Genomic DNA, 22,809 nt, shown 5'->3' on the forward strand with positions numbered 1-22,809 from the left:
AGAGAAAGTCTACCTGCATAGACTGCATGACTGCGCTTCTGTCCAATGTGTTTGTAATATTTGTAGAATTTATTTCTTTGTGAGCTGTCTTCCCAAAGACAAGAGAAAAAGATACACTGTGTGCTGCTCACATGCACAAATGTTCACATGCTACCAGAGATCAAGTGGTGATGTCAGCTCTAACACAGTCTGCGTTCCTTGCCAGCACAGCTGGAGACCACGTGACTAAAAGTGGGCGATGACATTACATTACAGCTACTTTTACTTCTACATCATGTCTTGTGGCTCAGATGACATGCTCAGGATTTGTGGGAAGCCTTTCGGAAAAATGGCATAGTCGGAGGCATGTCTTGTCTGGTTGCATAGTAACAGAGCAACATCAGCTACTGATATACCCTGGATATACACAAGTTCAGAGTTACACATTTAAAGTGTCGTGTTTACATTAACCTCCACTGAGATATTAGATCAATTTCAACAACTAAAGCGTTTGGTTTGTCCCAATCCTGGACAGGCCAAAGCATTTTTTTGTATTCAGAAATGACAAAAATGTGTGTGTGAAACATGGGTGGTTTTATTTTGTGGACATAGAGTTCTTCTAAGAACCAAATTTAGTTTTTCTTAATATCTTTGATTTGCTTTTGGCAACAACAACAACAACAACAAAAATCCAAATGCAGATGTTTAGATAAAGCAGTGGTTGTGGTGCTGATTTTCTGTTGAAACTTTGGCAAATGGCGGCCCTCGGTAAGACCGGAGAGAGAGTGTGAGGGAGATTGTGTGTGTGTGCGTATGTGTGTGTGTGCTTGAGTGTGGCTTAGTCAGGTGGGTCCCCTACGTGGGTTCCCAGGCTGGTCTTAACTTTAAACAGGTGGTGCAGGCGTTCTTGGTTGCAACCAATAATCTTTTTCAATCACCATTTACAATCATTTGTGGGAAACTGCAAGAGAAACAGGGAATGTGAGCCAATTGTTTTTGTTTTCAGATTGTTGATCATGCTTTATTACAATATTACATTTAAAAAACACTCTTTTCACTGTCATGTACGAAACCCGGAAGACAACATTGGATGGCATAATGTGTGAGCCCCCAGAGAAGGATGAAAATGGCTGGATAATCTTAATGTTATATTCTTCTTAATTCTTATTCCACCATTGCAATATGAATTGCAATAATCTTTATGCTATTGGGGCACATAGAACATACGATATTGCTGCAAAGATTTTTTTCCCCATATTCCCCATTCAGTCTTCAAATTTGTCAGCGCTTTGTTTACAACAACTGGCTTCCGTTTAACTATCTATATTAACACTGCTCATTTGCATTTGCATCTCACTTACAATAATGCTACTATGTGATTAGATTTAAGTTGAGGGCCAGCTACTGTATATGAGCTATTCTTCTTGATTTAGTTTGAGTCATTTTACTTGCTAAAAACAAGTTGTCAAATTTTCATAGAAATGTGCTATTGCTATGGACGTTACTTGAGCGTGAATTAGATTATGTACTGTGAATCTTGAAAATTGTTTGCTAGTTTCCATTGGAAATATCTTGTTTTATTTAGGTAAAATATATCATAGCATCTATTCTCATCTTATTCCTTTCCTTTCTCATTTTTCAGTCGACCAGGTCCTTCAGTCACAGACCTCCCAGTCTCCTGTCTTGCTTGCCCATTCCATCGCCTCAGTGGGAGATGGTGAGCCCATCCTCCAGAGTGAACATCCAGACTTGTCTCCTGCCACTGTAACTACCACTCCAATCGTTAGCTTTATTAATGGAAAATATGAGATAACGCTTGAGCCACTGAGTCCAGAGGACAAAGAAGCCAAAGGTACCCAAATTGTGACACATATGAAAGTTTTAGAAGGAAATGAAGAAGCAACTACTGCGTTTGATTATGAATGGCCCAACCTCCCTGAAGATAGCGTCACTGAATCGACAGAAGGACTCCACTCAAGCACAGAAAAACTGAACCTGGATGACCCTGACACTGATATTATGCCTCAAGTTGAAACAAAACCCCAAAACGTTTTCACTGAAAACGAAGGGAGCGCCACACAGAAAGACACAACCTCTGCTCCAACTGCAACTTTGGGTGACACCACATCATTTAAAACCACACAAAAAGCTCATTCCGAAACCACAGACGGGATGTTATTTACAGCTGCTTCTGCTCATTTCTTTCCAACTGTATCACCATCTAAGTCGCATATGAACAAAATAATAGAGGACAGCCAAATAACCTTATTCGATAAGGTAAGCGCCACTGTCATCACCACAGCTGAACAAAAAGAGGAAGACAAGACAAGGGGCACTCCCACAACTATGAAGAGTGACTCACAAATGACTCAGACAGACAAGGCAGAGGATCCATCCCTTTTTACTTTGGCAACAGATCTTCACACAGACAGAAACATAGTTGGGTCAACAGTAGAAATAAAAAGTAGTTCTGCCCCACCATCTGCTGAAGATTCCACTCAAGCTTCTCTCCAGACTGTTCACAATCCCTTGTTTGATGATACTGATGGGAAAACAAGTACTAATAGCAGCATTACAGAAGGATTGTTAAAACCATCCATATTACAAGTGGCATCAACAATTTCTTCTGACATCAATATATTATCAATGCCATCCTCTACATTTAGTTCCACCACAAGTACAGTGTCTCGTTCCAGCACCGAGACTTTAACAGCAGTCACACACGGAATAAAAATACATGAGTCTAAAACCCCCACAGGAGAAACTTCTGTATCTGACTCAACAATTATGGTCACACAAACACCGCCCAGCACGGCCTCCATTATATTCTCTGCAGTTTCAAAAACTTCAGTTGAAGAGGAACTTAAAACTGTAACGACTCAGACAGAAGAAGAATCAGTTCTGACTCCTGTTTATGATATGGCAAAGGAAAGTTCCATCCTTGATGAGGGCTCAGGGGATGAAACACCTCAAATGTTCCTCACAACTTCTTCCGTTTCAGATTTATCCTCCCAGGACAGTGATGAGAAACCAAAACCAACATTATTGGTAAGAACAGAGAGTTATTTGAAAGAGCATGCGGATGTACCAATGAATTTGCCAAGCGATAATGTTACAGAAGGCTCTGTGACAGTATTTCCAAGTTCCTCCTCTACTTCTGCTGATATTTATGATGAAATTATAAGCAGTGAGCCAATGATGGTTGAGTTTGTTCCTTCATTGAGTGTGTCAACCATTACAACCGGAACAAGTTCATTTTTCACTACCAAAGAAACAGAGAGATCAGCTGATAATGATGAGTTTACTGCAGAGTCAAAAATAACTACTATGTCTTCAAAGTTTAGTACAGAAACACCGGCAGTGACAGCTTCATATGGAAGTGGAACAAGTGTCATTTCGAGGGCATCTGCCACTGCTTCAGCATCCATTGACCATACTGAGAAACAAAACACAATGCATGATGAAATGCAAACTTTAAGTGCAGCCAAGACTGAGGAAGTTCCAGACATGATCATTCTAACATCTTCTGTGACGGCTACATATACTACTCCAGAACTTAAGGTTGAAGATGCAAGCACTGAGTCCAGTCTTTCTGTCATTGGGTCAAGTTTGACAGTTGAAACAGAATCATCTGGAGACATGGCACTAGAGATCACTGAAGAGTCATTCATTTCACCTACTACTTCCATCTCAATGGTTAGCAGAAACCCCCAAACGGCGAAAGAATCTCACAAAGCATCTACTGAACCCCCAGAAGCCATGTCAACAAATAGCCATGAAACAAAAACATCATCAGTCAAAAAAGAATCTTCAATTTCTCAGATCTCAGATGCGATGAGCACATCGACAGCTCCACTTATTGAAGAGGACGGTATGGCCAGTGAAACTATCCCTTCCTTCTTCCTTCCAGTGTCAACCATCAGTGGACCAACAATGAGGAGTGAATTGGCAGCAATCGACACTACCACTTACACAGGGAGTTCTGGAGATGGCATTGATGTTTATGGTGGTGTTTCAAAAACCATGTCTGTTTCTCCAATGTTTAACACTGATTCTCCCAGAGTTACATCACATGGAACAACCCAGACTGGCGATGTATCCCGAACACTTGAAAACAATTCAGTTTTTCCCAAAATAGACAAAGACAACTCAGGTGAACAAATGACTGAGCTGTCTTACAAACTGCCAGAATCTTCGACCATGTCATCATTATCAAGCACAGGAAAAACAGAAGAACTGCATCTCGAGGATAGAGAAGTATTTTCCACAGATTCACCTTTCAACACCACTGACTCCCAAGAAGCAATTTCACATGAAACAACGGAGAATCACGAACCAGACATGACATCAGTTACAGAAAAATCATCAGTTTCCCTGGATTCTGATGTGACAAATGCAATCCCAACCATCAGTAGCCCAACCATGAGAAGTGAAGTGGCGTCATTCTATTCTACCACAAGTACGGAGAGTTCTGGAGATGGCGGTGATGTTTTTAGTGGTGAGTCGGAAATCAAATCAACTTCTGTTTCCTCAATGTTCAGTACAAAAACACCAAAAGTGACAACATTGCATGAAGATGTGATGATAGACAGTTCAAAAAAACATTTAACTACTCCTTCATCCCTCTATAGTACCGAAAAAACAACTCAAGCGAATGCTGAAATGCAAACATCTTTAATTTCAGCTACGAGTGAGGAAGCTTCGGATCTGACTCCAGTATATCGAGATGGTTCAGGCAAACAGACCCAAGACGTGCCCCATCAGACATCTTCAAACACTGATTCTATTCTTAACATCACTGAGGCATTACCAGCAGAACCTACTGTGACATTAACAGCGCTTCCAGACATTCTGGTTGAAGTTGTTAGCTCTGAGCAAATTCCATTGGCCAATAAAACTAGCATCACACCTGAAACTGAATATTTTACAGAAATTGATGATGGAATTATGGGTAGTGTTCTGGTTGAGTCTTTACCTTCTTTACATGGAACAACCATGATGCCTGGAATGGCAAGGGACACTGAAAGTTCTGGAGACACAATCTTCAAGTCTACTCGAGTGTCAAAAGTTAAAACAACCACCGTCTCTTCTATGTTTAGTACAGAGACACCAGCTGTGACGCCATCACATAAAGATGTTACACCTGATGAAAAATCAAGTACTGCTCCATCATTCCTGTATAGTCCTACCAATACCACTCCGATATCTCATCACATTACAACTTCTGTTCTGAAATCAGTAGATCAAGATGGTTTAGGTGAGATTCAAACTTCTTCCATCGTGACTGCTACTCAGTCCATCATTAAGGCACAAACAGAACAACCAACTAGTTCATTTACTGTCAGAAATATTGAGAAGGAAACAACTTCTGACTCATCATTTCCATCAAAGACTATTCCAACTTTGCCTGATATTGAGGAAGAGAGTTCAGGTGAACACTTTACTAAGATATTAGTGTTTCACACAGAAACACCAACACAATTGCCAATTGAGGAAAAAGAGACTTTGTATAGTACTAATCCTCTAGAGTCAGGGTCAATTAAAATAACAGAAAGTTATGAAGCAAAGGTATCATCAGTTGCCACCGCCGACTCTGAGAGTTCTGGAGATGGCAGTGATGAGGTAACTAGAGAACCAAAAATCATAACGCCTACACTTTCTTCCATGATTGGAATTCGGAAAACTGAAGTGAGAACATCGGCGATTGATTCAACAAGGGACATTTCAAAGACATCCGTTACTCCTGCATTGTCCTTCTTCAATACTGAGAAACCAACTCCAATGGTATCGTCTGTTCTTTCAGACATTGAGGACATAGATGATGGAATTAGCACTGACACGATGGTTGAGTCTATTCCTTCCCGCATTGGCTCAACAGTCAAACTTGGAATCCAACCATCTATCGCTACCACTGATTTTGAAAGTTCTGGAGACAGTACAGATGGGTTCATGAAGGAGCCAGCAATAACAACTGTTTCATCAATGTTGAGTACAGGGACACCAGCAATGACAGCATCACAAGAAACTCAAAACAGTCAAGTCTCAACAGCATCAGTAACGCAGTCACCCTTCCACCACAAGACTCCCAGGACTGATGGGGTGCTGTTCGCAACTAGGACAACACCATCCCCAGATCATCTTGAACGGTTGCCTCATCAAACCCCAGACATATTCGCAAAGTCGTCATCGTCATCGCCTAACACTGAGATGCCAGAAGGAGTAGAATATGACCAAACAACCAAACCCATGATGCTTTCATATTCAAAACCACACCCGCCTTCTCCTGCTTCTTCTGAGACAAGCTCAACCACTGAATCTGAGAAACAAACACTGGCGGAAGAGTTGCTCACTTCAGATCAAGTAGAAAGTGTTACTGGAGCAACACCTCGTTCCGAGCTCCATGGCCAATCTGCATTGCCAGAAAGCTCAAGTACAACAGCTACAAGCACACAAGCAAAGATACCCAAGACCACTTCAGATATTCCAATCATAAATGAATTTGATGTGGATTCTGTAATCATTTTCTCAGAACAAGACAGTTCAGGACAAACAACTGAAATCTTAACTGAAGAATCATCTGGTTTGTCTTTTTTGTCAACTACAGACAATAAATTGGAACAAAGCAGTCACTCGGCTGTTGTGATTGGCACCTCTCAGGAGACATCAACAAAATCTCCACCCTCCTTAAAGCCTTCCATTCAAATAATTGATGACACAGAGCTTATTGATCAAAGCCCGGCATTTTCTACTAAAGACACTGAAAAAACATCTGCAACCATCTCTTCTATGTTGAGTACAGAAACACCAGCAATATCAACATCACATTCAATGAAAGGAAATGGCAAAGATGATTTTCATTATAGCACTGGGACTCCAATTCCCCCTGTTACACAAAAGAACACAGACAAAAACCTGGGGACATCGACGTTATCCACTGCTGATAAGACAGTCACTGAGGAACCAACATCTCACCCTATCACAGATGTCTCATCAACAACTTTTTCACTTCCAAGTGCAACAGGTTCTTATGTAGAAGTGATCAACATTCATGAGGGCTCTGGAGACCTAATTTCTACCTTGACAGACGTTACACTTGCCAGCACAGGGTTCCCAGCTGCTTCCAAACTCAGCATCAGCACCGATATTAACTCACGAGACTCTGTGCCTACCTCAATGAAAACTATTGTTCCAACTACTAGCACAGCATTTGTCACAAACTCAAAGTCATTAACCACAAATGACGAAGTTTCAGATGACGTCCTAGTTGATCCCATTTCAACCACGTTCAGCACAAAGAAACCATTTCTGAACTCTGCAGGGCTAAACACTTCCACAGACATTTATACAGAAGAGGCAGCAATTAATGTTCTTTCGAAATCTGTAAATCCTACCACAGAGAACCCATTAACGCCTTCACCTGAAATTCAAACAAGTACTGTCATGAAGCCTCAAGTGACTTCAATGTCTTCTCTGTTCAGTACTAAGAAAATTACATCAATGACTCCCATTGAAACTCATAGCACATCCTCTTTATCTGCTGCAACAGAAGAAAGTCTCAACTCAGGTGAACAAATGACTGAGCTGTCCCAAAAACTGCCAGAATCTTCTACAATCTCATCATTATCAAGCACAGGAAAAACAACAGAGCTGCATCTCGAGGATAGAGAAGTATTTTCCACAGATTCACCTTTCAACACCACTGACTCCCAAGAAGCAATTTCACATGAAACAACGGAGAATCACGAACCAGACATGACATCAGTTACAGAAAAATCATCAGTTTCCCTGGATTCTGATGTGACAAATGCAATCCCAACCATCAGTAGCCCAACCATGAGAAGTGAAGTGGCGTCATTCTATTCTACCACAAGTACGGAGAGTTCTGGAGATGGCGGTGATGTTTTTAGTGGTGAGTCGGAAATCAAATCAACTTCTGTTTCCTCAATGTTCAGTACAAAAACACCAAAAGTGACAACATTGCATGAAGATGTGATGATAGACAGTTCAAAAAAACATTTAACTACTCCTTCATCCCTCTATAGTACCGACAAAACAACTCAAGTGAATGCTGAAATGCAAACATCATTAATTTCAGCTACGAGTGAGGAAGCTTCGGATCTGACTCCAGTAGATCGAGATGGTTCAGGCGAAGAGACTCAAGACGTGCGCCATCAGACATCTTCAAACACTGATTCTATTCTTAACATCACTGGGGCATTACCAGCAGAACCTACTGTGACATTAACAGCGCTTCCAGACATTCTGGTTGAAGTTGTTAGCTCTGAGCTAATTCCATTGGCCAATGAATCTAGCATCACGCCTGAAACTGAATATTTTACAGAAATTGATGATGGAATTATGGGTAGTGTGCTGGTTGAGTCTTTACCTTCTTTACATGGAACAACCATGATGCCTGGAATGGCAATGGACACTGAAAGTTCTGGAGACACCATCAACGAGTCTACTCGAGTGTCAAAAGTTAAAACAACCACCGTCTCTTCTATGTTTAGTACAGAGACACCAGCTGTGACGCCATCACATAAAGATGTTACACCTTATGAAAAATCAAGTACTGCTACATCATTCCTGTATAGTCCTACCAATACCACTCCAATATCTCATCATATTACAACTTCTGTTCTGAAATCAGTAGATCAAGATGGTTTAGGTGAGATTCAAACTTCTTCCATCGCGACTGCTACTCAGTCCATCATTAAGGCACAAACAAAACAACCAACTAGTTCATTTACTGTCAGAAATATTGAGAAGGAAACAACTTCTGACTCATCATTACCATCAAAGACTATTCCAACTTTGCCTGATATTGAGGAAGAGAGTTCAGGTGAACACTTTACTAAGATATTAGTGTTTCACACAGAAACACCAACACAATTGCCAATTGAGGAAAAAGAGACTTTGTATAGTACTAATCCCCTAGAGTCAGGGTCAATTAAAATAACAGAAATTTATGAAGCAAAGGTATCATCAGTTGCCACCGCCGACTCTGAGAGTTCTGGAGATGGCAGTGATGAGGTAACTAGAGAACCAAAAATCATAACGCCTACACTTTCTTCCATGATTGGAATTTGGAAAACTGAAGTGAGCACATCAGAGATTGATTCAACAAGTGACATTTCAAAGACATCCGTTACTCCTGCATTGTCCTTCAATACTGAGAAACCAACTCCAACGGTATCGTCTGTTCTTTCAGACATTGAGGACATAGATGATGGAATTAGCACTGACACGATGGTTGAGTCTATTCCTTTCCGCATTGGCTCAACAGTCAAACTTGGAATCCTACCATCTATCGCTACCACTGATTTTGAAAGTTCTGGAGACAGTACAGATGGGTTCATGAAGGAGTCAGCAATAACAACTGTTTCATCAATGTTGAGTACAGGGACACCAGCAATGACAGCATCACAAGAAACTCAAAACAGTCAAGTCTCAACAGCATCAGTAACGCAGTCACCCTTCCACCACAAGACTCCCAGGACTGATGGGGTGCTGTTCGCAACTAGGACAACACCATCCCCAGATCATCTTGAACGGTTGCCTCATCAAACCCCAGACATATTCGCAAAGTCGTCATCGTCATCGCCTAACACTGAGATGCCAGAAGGAGTAGAATATGACCAAACAACCAAACCCATGATGCTTTCATATTCAAAACCGCACCCGCCTTCTCCTGCTTCTTCTGAGACAAGCTCAACCACTGAATCTGAGAAACAAACACTGGCGGAAGAGTTGCTCACTTCAGATCAAGTAGAAAGTGTTACTGGAGCAACACCTCGTTCCGAGCTCCATAGCCAATCTGCATTACCAGAAAGTTCAAGTACAACAGCTACAAGCACACAAGCAAAGATACCCAAGACCACTTCAGATATTCCAATCACAAATGAATTTGATGTGGGTTCTGTAATCATTCTCTCAGAACAAGACAGTTCAGGACAAACAACTGAAATCTTAACTGAAGAATCATCTGGTTTGTCTTTTTTGTCAACTACAGACAATAAATTGGAACAAAGCAGTCACTCGGCTGTTGTGATTGGCACCTCTCAGGAGACATCAACAAAATCTCCACCCTCCTTAAAGCCTTCCTCCATTCAAATAATTGATGACACAGAGCTTATTGATCAAAGCCCGGCATTTTCGACTAAAGACACTGAAAAAACATCTGCAACCATCTCTTCTATGTTGAGTACAGAAACACCAGCAATATCAACATCACATTCAATGAAAGGAAATGGCAAAGATGATTTTCATTATAGCACTGGGACTCCAATTCCCCCTGTTACACAAAAGAACACAGACAAAAACATGGGGACATCGACGTTATCCACCGCTGACAAGACAGTCACAGAGGAACCAACATCTCTTCCTGTCACAGATGTCTCATCAACAACCTTGCACAGCCCAGTGGAAGCTGCAATGACAACTTTTTCACTTCCAAGTGCAACAGGTTCTGATGCAGAAGTCATCAACATTCATGAAAGCTCTGGAGACCTAATTTCTACCTTGACAGACGTTACACTTGCCAGCACAAGGTTCCCAGCTGCTTCCAAACTCAGCATCAGCACCGACATTAACTCACGAGACTCAATGAAAACTATTGTTCCAACTACTAGCACATTTGTCACAAACTCAAAGTCATTAACCAAAAATGATGAAGTTTCAGATGACGTCCCAGTTGATCCCATTTCAACCACGTTCAGCACAAAGAAACCGTTTCCAAACTTTGCAGGGCGAAACACTTCCACAGACATTCATACAGAAGAGGCAGCAATTATTGTTCTTTCGGGATCTGCCAATCCTACCACAGAGAACCCATTAACGCCATCACCTGAAATTCAAACAAGTACTGTTATGAAGCCTCAAGTGAGTTCAGTGTCTTCTCTGTTCAGTACTAAGAAAATGACATCAATTGAAACTCATAGCACATCCTCTTTATCTGCTGCAACAGAAGAAAGTCTCATTCCAGAGAGGCACAGTGCCGTAAGCTCGGGAGATGCCATATCTGCAGCTACAGTTGAATCCCGAGTAACAACAAAAGAAGAATCATCGATAGAACAGACAACCTTGTCCAAAACCACCATCTCACCATTAGTTACTGTCAAGAAAGAAAGTTGGGGCGATAGTTTATTCGCTGTTTCATCAAGTCCTCATATATTTGAAGTGACTCAACCGATGGAAATCCCGAGCCACTCTATATTTCCCTCAAAAGAAATTTCCACTTATGTCGACATGGAGATCTCTGGACTTTCCCCTGAAGAGGATGATTTAGAGATAAGTTCGGATGGATCTGGTGGCGATATACCCTTTGATAAAACTGATGAGACAGAAATAGACAAGAGTATATATGATTCGTCAACTCAACCGGGGAGACAGACCGTGCAGGAACTAATTTTTTCAACCCAAGCCCCATACAGGACTAGCAATGAGATTTTATCTGAGGATGGAAGTGGTGATTTAACACCCGAGGATGAGAGTTCGGGTACTGACATTTTTGTCAAATCAACAACATCCATACCTATAGCAACATCATATTTGATTCAGACCACTGCTGCAGCCTCAAGTCAAATCACTCCTTCACCCATTACAATTTCTGTCTCTGAGTTTACGTCAACTGACGAGGAGGCTGCACAAATTTGGACGACCAAGTCAACATCTCATGAAATGACATCTACTGAAAGGGGAACCATTTTCACTTCTTCCCACCAGGAGACAACCGCAACACCGGAGAATCTAAAAATTGCTATTACTGAGACATCTTCTCCCTTCAATACACCACAATCTACTGTGACTGGAGCACCTTCTCTTTTCAGCACAGTAGACCTGAGCCCTAAAAAATCGGATGTGGTGCCATCTGCACAAACAGTTGTTCCGCCTGTAATTGGCTCCACACCAAATTTGATTTCAACGCAAGGTGAGAGTTCAACTGACCGAACCACAGAGATGTTCGCTTCTAAGCCATCTGTGATTATGAACGTTACATCTGGAGAGGCATCAGGTGAAAGTGAAACGTTAGTTTCAATCACTTCAACCACAGATGAGAAGCTTTCCAACACTGATTTAAAAGAACAAACCTCCACCATCACGGCGCATGTGTCTAGACCACTGACCGACAAAACAATTCTACTTACAGACGAAACAAAAGATGAAGATGAACTGTTCTTGTCAGTTACGCCGAGCATACAAAAGGAAAGCCCATCCCCTGAGCTCACCCCTAGCACTGGTATTATTATTGATGCTGATACCATCATCGCCTCGTCTCCATTTTACCCAACCATTCAGACAGAAGAGGCAGGAGGTCTCACACCAATTACAATCATGCAACAATTGGAGGTGACAGAGGAACCAGAGGCTTCAGGAACAGATTCTATAAACTTCTTCACACCTACACATGCATCAACATCTTCTTCTGAATACTCTCCGCACATGTCTGAAGCATTACCTGTGGAAAGTGTTGTGACTACAGAGACTGCTCGTGCATACACTGAAACATTGTCACCTCAAGCCATCTCAGCTTTAAGTGTGTCAACCAAACCAAGTCATGGAGCATTTCATGATGTAACACCTTCACAACCGGTTTGGTCACTTGATACTCATGCAATGCCAGTTCTCAAGCAGGTGGATGGTGAGGAAAAAGATATATTTTCAACTTCATCACCCACAGACATCACAGCCATAAAGGGGACAAATGAAACGTCACATGTACCATCACACATTTCTGTACATTCAGTCTCTGTGACACAACACACACCAGTGACTACAACATCTATCAGTCAAGTGTCTCATCAAGAGTCAAGTGTATATGACTCAGATGAAGGCTCTGGAGGAGAAAATGTTTTCAGTACTGAAACCAGAGCTACAATAGAATCATCGTCTGGATGGACAGCATCTGATACAGTAACATTACCGGTGTCTTCATTGTTCAGCACTAAGAAGCCTGGAATTATCAGTGGAGCTAACAATGGTATAAAAACATCAAGCATTTGGCAATTTCTCTTGAGTACCGTGAAACCAAGTGTTGCAGCCACAACAAGCTCAATGTTTCCCCTTGAGGACTCAAGTCAATACTTTAGACCTACTAGCATGGTTACTCAGGATGAAGTAGAAGATACGACATTTGAGCCTTCACCAACTAAAGTTGAAATAATTTCACCTCATTCCACTGAAATGTTTGATTCTATCGCAATAGCCTCTCCCGATATTGAATCTGCAACAACTCCACAACCTATTCAGTCGGCAAAACCACAAGAAGAAACTACTCAGACAGATTCAGATTCAGTCACATTTGAAAACTCTTCTGAAAACCCACCTGAGCACAGCCAACATGGAATCACTGTATCGCTTTCAGTTCAACCAGAAAGTACACAATCTTCCTTGTTTAACCCTGCAACTCCACCAGTAGATGCTATTCTAGATGTTACTGAAGTATTATCCTCTGATGAAACTGTTAATTCAACTACAGGGGCACCAGATACAGCTGGTGAAAGCTCAAGTTCCTCAGAGAGTGCGGATCCTTCTATGTCAGTGGCGACAAGTCTCATCCCTTCCACAGAAGAAGATGGTTCAGGGGCCACGATACCAAGTGTCTACGATCTAGACTTGACTAGTTCAACATCACCTCAGACAGGGTCATTTTTATATGACGAAACATCTGTTTCTTTATCTACTAATACCCCCACCACAGAGATTTATTCAACCCAATCCCTTGGTCTGCCGCGAATTTCAACTGAGTCAGTATCAACAGACATTGAGAATGAGGAGACATATTACATTGACATGACAAGCACACAAGAACCCAATGCTGTAACACATGCTGGAGAGAGCTCTACAAACAACCAATCAGTGGCCACACCAAAACCAGCAGAGCACATTTCAGATGTCCCTTTTGGAGCAGTAACTTCACAGGAAAGTATATTGGTACAGTTTGTCACAACCTTTCCTCCCCAGCAAAACCCAACACCGCCACGGGAATCATTGGAGCAAGCCCAGTCAGAGATTGCCATCACCCATCGCCCTCACACAGATTACTCCTCAAACGTGTCACCAACCAGTCTTGTGTCTGAAAGTCTGTTAAAGAAATTAACAACGATTGCCAATTCAGTCACTGAGCCTGTGTCTACCAAGGTGGCGCTCACAACAATTGACCTTTCAGATGAACACGTCTCAAGCGGTGAAATGACTGAACCAACTCCAGAAACAGATGTCCGAGTAACACAGCCTCCAGCTGACAGCGTTTATGAATACCAAAGTGGAGAGACGCCAGACTATGATGAATCAAATCCCAACATAGTGGAGAGCATTCCAGACAGTATAAAACCAACAGAAATCACAACTTACACAACAAGCCATGCTTCAAATAGTCAGCCTTTTGACTCAGTAAACACTTTTGGAAGTGTTCCTGTGCAAAAAGCAACACCTTATCCAAGCTCTGAAGGGGCTTCAAAAGGCCCCACCAGTCTAGAAGATGGCATGAGCACAACTAGTACTCTTCAACAAGATCATGGTGTGGATGAGGCAGAAACAGTCACTTCTATACCACTGTTCGAAAAATTGATCACCACACCAAATCCAGAATCGAATGAAATCCAGACAGTCTTCAAGGTAGATGCTACTACCACTGCCTCAAAGGAGGAGTCAACTAAAGTCCATAGCAGTGGAAGAGAGGAGGACACAGAAAGGATTACAAGGTCTACACTACAGCCACAAGACCAAGAGTTCACAACAATGACACCAGCTGAAACACAAAGCCTGAATGTGCAGTCAGTGGCTCCCACCCTCCCGTTCTCTGGCAAGGAGGACACAACTTTGCTTCCAGAACATGACCTGGGACAAACCATTGTAGGAGAGACTATTGAAATTTCTGGTAGGTGTCTTCATTTTTTTTGAATGATTATGAACAAATACAATTAAACAGACCCTTGTTTTACATTTTTATTTTTTAGGAATTGAATCATGTACTGAAAATATGTGTCAGAATGGTGGATCTTGCCTCATGAGTGGCGGCATCGTAGCATGTAGCTGTGCACCGGGTTACGGTGGCGATCACTGCGAAATAGGTAGGATACTGTCGTGAACATAAAAATCAACTTTTGAAGAACTTTGTGCGTTGCATCTAATGCATCTGTTTGTTTAGACATTGATGAATGCCAGTCCAACCCTTGCCACAATGGAGGTACCTGTGTTGATGGGGTGGCTTGCTTCACTTGTGTTTGCCTCCCGAGCTACTCTGGACTGGTTTGTGAAGAGGGTATGTTTTTGGTGTACAAACAAATTTTTCACGACATTCTGTTGGGGAAAAACATCAATCTATGTGTCTTTATTATTTTGTTTATATTCAGTCAAGTTTCAAGCCCAATTTGTTGTTGTTCAAAGCTCAAAGTAAAAGTGGCCAAAGAGTAAGAGTTGCAGTGAAGACAAATGCCCTTGTTCTCAACCAGATCACTTTACGAACACAAATTTCAGACAAATATTGCTTTGGTTCACAAACTATGCTTCATAGCATTTGCATGGAATTTCAAGTTTTTAAGATTTCTCTCATACAGGGGAAATCTTTTCTCTGTCAGTATTTCACCTAGAGATACATTTACGTGTTATTTTATGAATGGATTTATTTTTGCTCTAGTGTAGCCCACAGTCTCCACCAGTAGTACGCTATAAGGCGACTGAAATGTTATTATTTTATTATTATTTTCATTTTTATAGAAATATTTAAGTCACATATTCAAACAAATGACCATAAGGTTATACTGTATTCATGAAAAATGTATTTGTTTCTCATTTAATACTTTATTAATATATATATAGTCTTTTGCCAATTTCTTGCATCACATTCAGCTCTTTATTAATTTAAAAACCAAAACACTTCAAGAAAAGTTTGGAACTAGCGTCTAGGTACTTTTGGAGAGTGTCTATTCGTCACCATTGGTTTTGTAAGAGATCACTCATCAGTGAATTACGCTCAGATTGTGTACTCTATGCAGCTGCTGTCTTAGAAGTGCTTGCTCAAACAGCCGCCCAGAGAGATATTTTCCTTTGTATCCTTCTTTAATTGCATTGAAATGAAAAGAGTTGAACTAACAGAGTGGATTTTGTTATTAGTGTTTAGACACAAGTCTTCTTCTTGAATGGGCCAAATCTCAAATGTTTGATCACGTGCCCTACTGATCTCACATTTTCCGACCTTCTTGAGCTGTTAAAATGCATATTGCTGAACGATCCAACTATCATCTGAGCCAGAACTACGATCTAGAGATACCAAAAGCTTCAAGGCTCAGGCGTTAACACTGAGTGAAGTTAAGGAGATACTTGCTTGGATCGGAGTACTTGTGTATTCCTCAATCCCTTTCATTTTCTTTCCTTTCAGATACAGAGACGTGTGAATACGGCTGGCACAAGTTTCAGGGCCAGTGCTACAAATACTTCCCAAGCAGAAGAAACTGGGATACAGCAGAGAGAGATTGTCGCATGCTAGGCGCTCACCTAACCAGCATCCATTCCCATGAGGAGCAACAGTTCATCAACCGTAAGCCTGAAAAACCTCAGTATACTTGATGAACCGTTGTTTTGTTCATAAACAGTCCTAATATGGGCGAGAAATCTAATCTGTTGTCTATTCTATTTGCAAGGTCTTGGGCAGGATTACCAGTGGATTGGACTGAATGACAAAATGTTTGATAGTGACTTCCGCTGGACTGATGGGAGCCTCACGGTAAGGTTGTTCTCTCACTCACTTTTTTTTCTCCCCCTCAACAAACATGGCAGAGCGACAGTCTAAATATTTGGACGTCATGTCCATGACAGATGCACTCATGTCGAGTGGAACACCCTTTATTAGGGGGCACTGTTGATTTTCTCATGAAGTGTTCCCAGTATGAGCCTAACAATATATGAAGAAGGCATTCAAAGTGTGTAAAAAGCAGCACGCGAGGGGAAACCAGTTAGTAGTTTTCAGTGGTGGGAAGTGACTAAGTAATGAGAAGGAAGCATATTTTTCAGGTATCTCTACCTGAGTCTTAGTTTTTGTGGTGACATTTTACTCCATTGCCCTGTGATTGGCTGGCAACCAGTTCGGGGTGTACCCCGCCTACTGCCCGAAGACAGCTGGGGTAGGCTCCAGCACCCCCAGGACCCTCGTGAGGAGAAGCGGAACAGATAATGGATGGCTTTTACTCCATGTGCCAGATTCAGTGCTTAATTTGTTTGGTGACAACGTTCATATCTAAAATCATCTCTACCGTTGTGATCAATGGAAATGCAATGAATTCGTATTTGCTCTTATCTCAATACAAAAATCGGCCAAGCGACGGTTCCTCAAGTCACTCGTATCTCAAGACACCACACCATGACTTAATTTGTGTATATAGGGTTGTGACTTTTTTCAACCTCTGTGGCTATGACACGACATAGAAACGTCATATTGATTGATTCTTGTGGTTTATAAGGCAGAAAAAAATACAAACAGCATAAACATTGAGAACCGAGGGAGCATTAACAATGATGGCAACAGATTCTGAGAAGCAGGATATTTCCCATTGATTACCTTATTTAGGAGAATTGTTGCATTTGTGGTGAATGTGACGTGTCATGTGCTACACTGCGAAGACAATACCAAAAACACGCCGGTCTCGCTGGGTGGCTGTGGCTCAGTTGGTAGAGCAGGTTGCCAAGTGACCAAATGTTCGGGTGTTTGAAACTTGTCTGCTTGGCTGTCTTACTCGTGACACTAGCAAGACCAGCACGGAAATACCATGCTGGTATATGTGTTTTTTTTTTTTCATATATAGTGTAAGTCAAGCAAACGCTAGCAACTCTTATTTTAAAAAAAAACATGAGAAATGAAAAAGAATATTTTTCACTCTTCTCTGTATGAGTGCTATGTAAGGTTTTCCATCCATCCATTATCTGAGGCACTTCTCCTCACAAGGGTTGCCGACGAGCTGCAGCCTATCCCAGGTGTCTTTGGGCAGTAGGTGAGGTACACCCTGAACTGCTTGCCAGCACATATAGACAAACAAGCATTCAGACTATGGGACAATTTAGAATGTTCAATTAACCAAACCCATAATCCCTAGTTTTCAAAATGTGTATTATATATAAATAACAGATAAACGAATGTGTTATACATCCCGTCAGTACATTTCTGGGACTCAAGTACGGTACATTTGACCCATTGTTTTTCTTTTGTATCTGTACTTTTACTTATGAACAGAGTGTGACTACTTTTGTCACTTCATCTAGTGTAGCGGAAGCTGTTGAGTATACATGTCACTAGACAGGAAAGTGACTAATTGCCATGTGCATCAATGCTGTGCGGAACGATGTCTACACGTCAATGATTATTCAACAGACATGCTTTAAAGATAATCACAAGCCACCTATTTAGACCCTTTCACAGCTGAGGGGTAATGAGGGTATGAGTGACACTTTCGAAGGAGGGCATGGGGGTGGAGTCTGGCAAGCGCAGACAGGTATGGTTTAGTGACCCCCCCCCCACCCCCCTTCCTCCGTCCCAGAGCAGACAGACGCTCGCTGGTGGAAAGGCCACCAGGCAGGAAGACGGCACAGATGGACAGCACCTGTGCCCGCCTGCAGAAAGACAGAGAAATGGACAAAGCATGGGGGGTCTGCATGGGTGGTCACCCATTGGAATCACGTTGGCTAAAATAACTCCACTTGTTTACAATTCTTCTTTCTATACCGTTATGACCAACGCAGGCACTATATATTTATATATATATATGTGTGTGTGTTTAAAAATTAGTGCCACACTTAAGGATAAGAATTATTATAAATTATTACATAATTGTTACATAAAGATGTACTGCACATAAAATAAATAAATAAATTAATTAAAGAAAATGTTGGAAAAAACACTTCTAAAATTTGAAATGTATCTGTATTGTACTTCAACATTAAATACAATTGAGTTGCAAATATCCTAGACAGTTGACAGTTATAACATTTGATTCAGTGATTATTTTGTGTAAATTTGTCACATCAACACCATTATCGACATGAACCTTTTAATGTAACTGCACACATTTTTGTGTCTGTTCATGAGGTAATTTCCTTATCCATACTGTACATGATATATGGCATGAAGAAAAACAGCAGCTGCTTGTCACATATGGTTGCCTTCAGGTTCATTTAAAAAAATCTGAAAACTCAATGCATTTTTTTTGTTCTTAATAATGTGACTTCATTATTCACAAATATATATTTTTTTATATTTTTCACAATACAAAAATGTCATTGTGGCCCTAATACTGCTTTTGAATTTTTAACACAAGGGGAGTTAAGTGTTTTTGGTGCCGTAAACTTGCGTGGCTGATCAGTTTGTTTGATTATTTTGAGAAAGATAGCCGCCTGCTGTGCACAGTTGTGCAGCTGATGACATTTGTTACCTTAGCGGCGAGGCCAGCAGGAAGTGGCTGTGTTTGTAAAGCCTAATGACAGAGTAGCACGGCCCAGGGACAAGACTTGTAGTCGGGTCGGGGGTTGGGGGTGTGTGAGGCCATGCGTGTGGGGAGGAGGGAATGGGGGTCTCATCTTTGAAGATGTCGTTTGAACCCACAGTGTGCTGAAAGACTGCAGGTCGCATCGATTGCATGTCGTCGAATACCCCGCAGCACTGCAGCTGTGTGTATAAATGTGTAAATGAGCAGCATATCTGTGAAGTAACATTTGTAATGCTAAGTATGCAGACTGTGTGATGTCATATTATGACAACACGGTAGTCTGAAGACCATTTACATGATTCCCAGATATGGAAGTGGAGTTTATTTTGGATGCTCAGAAAGTGTTTTTCAAAATGTGGTTTAGTGTTACGCCATGAGTCATTCCAGGATTGGAGGCACAAATATTTTTGAATAACTTACCACTTATTTGATATACTTTGTAGTTATTACAGAGGCCCCTGAAAAAAAATACCTTTTCAAGATATTACTGAATGAATCCTTTACACCTAAATATGGACATTTATATCTTATTTAAATGCAATTTTTATTTTTGTGAATACATTGCGACCCTTCCCTATAGATTTTGTGCCTTATGCATGCTAGCTGCATTAGCTGCTATGCTAACTGGTCAAGAGCAAACTTAGCTATACAGTATAATAAAAACAGGAACATTTTTGATATTGTCTTTTTTTGACGTGAGTAACAGGATTGGATGCACTCCGTTGCGGGTACAAACATTGACAAATGTGAAAAATAGAAGCCTGTATTCCGAGCATTTAGCTTGATGCTATTTCTGTTGAGTTATTAAGCTCATACTTTTTGTATGTTAAGAGATAAATCAGATCTTAATTGCTTTTATTTGAAATACGTCACAGTGTCTTCATAAAGCAAAATCATACCCAAAAAAGCTGAAAAAATGAAAATCTGTTAGAGTTGATGCATGGTCATCGAGAGGGTTAGTGACAAGACGAAAAAGCCGTTTGGCATTTTTTTCTTAAAAAATATTCAGGAATCACTTGTACTTCATTTATTGTTATATTTGTCCCACAGAAGCTTTAATTACACTATAAATGTTTGTCCTTCGTGCATTGGTTGTTTAAAATGTAATACATGGGACAGCACAAGTATTGCAGGACTGGAATGACCCTTAATACTACTCTGTTTAAAAGTGATTTATAACATAGGGATTGTTTGGGTCCTCCACAGCCTCAAAAAGTCAACTGCCCATCTTTTCACGCAAAGGCGACCTCTTGTGGGCATAGAGGAAAATCACAGCTCCATGAAAAGTATTTCCTTTTTGCATGACATGTTTTCTGCTTCTTGAATTGCAGCACTATGAAAACTGGAGGCCCAGCCAGCCCGACAGTTTCTTCACTACGGGAGAGGACTGTGTTGTGATGATTTGGCATGAGGACGGCCAGTGGAATGACGTTCCGTGCAACTACCACCTCACTTTCACCTGCAAGAAAGGCACAGGTAAATGTTACACACAAGCAATGCACCACATCTGATGAAGATTAGCACTAGTTCATACGCTTTCTGAAATTGTTCTGGTCGTTGGCGAGTTTCAAATGAAGTTGCTTGTGTTCCTTAGTGGCATGCTGCCATCCTCCATCCGTGGAAAACGCACGGACCTTTGGGCGGCAACGAGAGCGCTATGGGGTCAACTCGCTGGTGAGGTACCAGTGCAACACGGGATACATTCAGAGGCACCTCCCGACCATCCGTTGTCGTGGCAACGGACAATGGGATGTTCCTAAAATTGCCTGCATGGACCGTAAGTAGAGCAGGAATTCGTTGACATTCAACCGGGGGCCCTCCAGCTAACTTTTCACATTTCTCATTACAGCATCTAACTATCAAAGAAGCTTCTTTAGGAAACATCAACACACAAGGGTGTACAGCATCAACAATTTTAGGCAATGGCCGGATCAGCTGGCCTTCGGCCCCGACCGTTACAGGGGACGGAGAGATAAGCCGGAACACATACGGAAGAGGATGTGATTACCAATAGGGCTGTAGGACAAATGAATTGTTTGTGTGCAAAAAAAAAAAAGGAACCAGCACACGGGACTACAAATAATCTACGAGGACCTGCATTCGGGATGACAAAGTGCCTTTTAAAGAAGATGACGTTTTCTAATGAGTGACACTGTTTTCTAACATCGCCTGTGTGGAGAAATATTTTCAACCGGTTACCGGAAATACCCTCCCCCTCAAAAAAAATGACACTTTTTTTTTCAGGTTCTCCAAAAATGCAACAATTCCTTTACATTGTGACATAACTGTTACTAAATTGCAGCTGACTTATTTTTAAACTCGCCAAAAGTGGTCCTTATGAAAATGTTGTGAATTTATAGCGCTTACATTATGTTAATGAATATTTGTACGCCGTCGTGCTCTTTTCCAAAAAAATGCATTTGGGGTGCTCCACTTCTTTGTTATGGCATGTTTACAATAAACGTAACGCTGTTTAAAAGTATACGCCACGGAACTTTGCTGTTATCTGCTGCTTCTGAGCTACACTCTTATCGAGAGAATGTATTTTGTGAAACGCTCTGTTTAAGCAGAGAGGCATATAATTTATTTGCCATATGTTGCTTTTCTCCTTTAACGCTTCTGTTTTACTTAGCTGACAAATCAATGCCAGCCATAGTCTCATTGATGAGGTTGACCAATAAGAGGGAATCTTTAATATCAGCAGTGGACCAAATAAAATGGAGGGCCCCGACGGCTTCAATGATGCTGTTCTGTACCAAAGACATAATCATTCACAAGAGGATGCATTTTTTTTTTTTTATGTAAACACGATTTTGTTTTGTCTGTGAATGTCCTCATTGAGGGTCTTAGCCTTAATGTGCACATAATATCCTTTTATATTTATAACATTTTGTTTCTTGTGCCACACTGTGAATGTATGGGATGTTTGTGTTTTTTATTTCTTGAAAAGAAGTAAGCCTCTCTTTTACTCACCTAAGAAATAAAAAATGAATATAATGTACTGGTAACCATTTCATTTCAGAAGAGAAAGTGAGCAAATGGCTTTTTGAGATTGGGAGGTCATACAGAAGACAATTTTGTGCTTGCACCAGCAGGTAGCACTGTTGATCAATCCTTTAAAGTGGGGCAAGCTTTTTCCATTCCTGGCAGGAGCAGACATACATTTCTTAATATAGTTTTAAATTGGCCAACAAATCCTCTCAAAATGTCTTATAATGCCATATTATTGTTCTGGTGCTGAAGAAACACATCAGACATGTTTGACAAGGCCCTGCGGGGATGTACTTTACATTCTGGAATTACAGCAAACATTTGGAGTAAGAAAGGTTGCGTCCAGGAGCTAACAATTTATTCACAA

The 22,809-nt window shown here is 41.1% G+C and overlaps 1 protein-coding gene across 1 annotated transcript in view; it reads left to right on the plus strand.

Moving 5' to 3' along the window:
• The window catches only part of LOC148343942 (uncharacterized), a 34,707-nt gene extending 12,145 nt beyond the window's left edge, over nt 1-22,562 (plus strand). Inside the window, exons 7-18 of the mRNA XM_088303914.1 lie at nt 1,622-1,842; nt 1,922-1,926; nt 1,959-5,236; nt 7,613-7,981; nt 8,630-14,857; nt 14,937-15,050; nt 15,128-15,241; nt 16,358-16,516; nt 16,620-16,702; nt 20,783-20,927; nt 21,046-21,228; nt 21,301-22,562. Coding sequence (XP_088160040.1) covers nt 1,622-1,842; nt 1,922-1,926; nt 1,959-5,236; nt 7,613-7,981; nt 8,630-14,857; nt 14,937-15,050; nt 15,128-15,241; nt 16,358-16,516; nt 16,620-16,702; nt 20,783-20,927; nt 21,046-21,228; nt 21,301-21,455 — 11,054 coding nt within the window. The 3' untranslated portion in view covers nt 21,456-22,562. The remainder of the gene's footprint in view (nt 1-1,621; nt 1,843-1,921; nt 1,927-1,958; nt 5,237-7,612; nt 7,982-8,629; nt 14,858-14,936; nt 15,051-15,127; nt 15,242-16,357; nt 16,517-16,619; nt 16,703-20,782; nt 20,928-21,045; nt 21,229-21,300) is intronic.
• Nucleotides 22,563-22,809: the final 247 nt, after the last annotated feature.

This window comes from Idiotropiscis lumnitzeri, chromosome 1 (genome assembly GCF_059441095.1).
Source record: "Idiotropiscis lumnitzeri isolate Australia: NSW breed Sydney's pygmy pipehorse chromosome 1, RoL_Ilum_1.0, whole genome shotgun sequence".
Lineage (NCBI taxonomy): Eukaryota > Metazoa > Chordata > Actinopteri > Syngnathiformes > Syngnathidae > Idiotropiscis > Idiotropiscis lumnitzeri.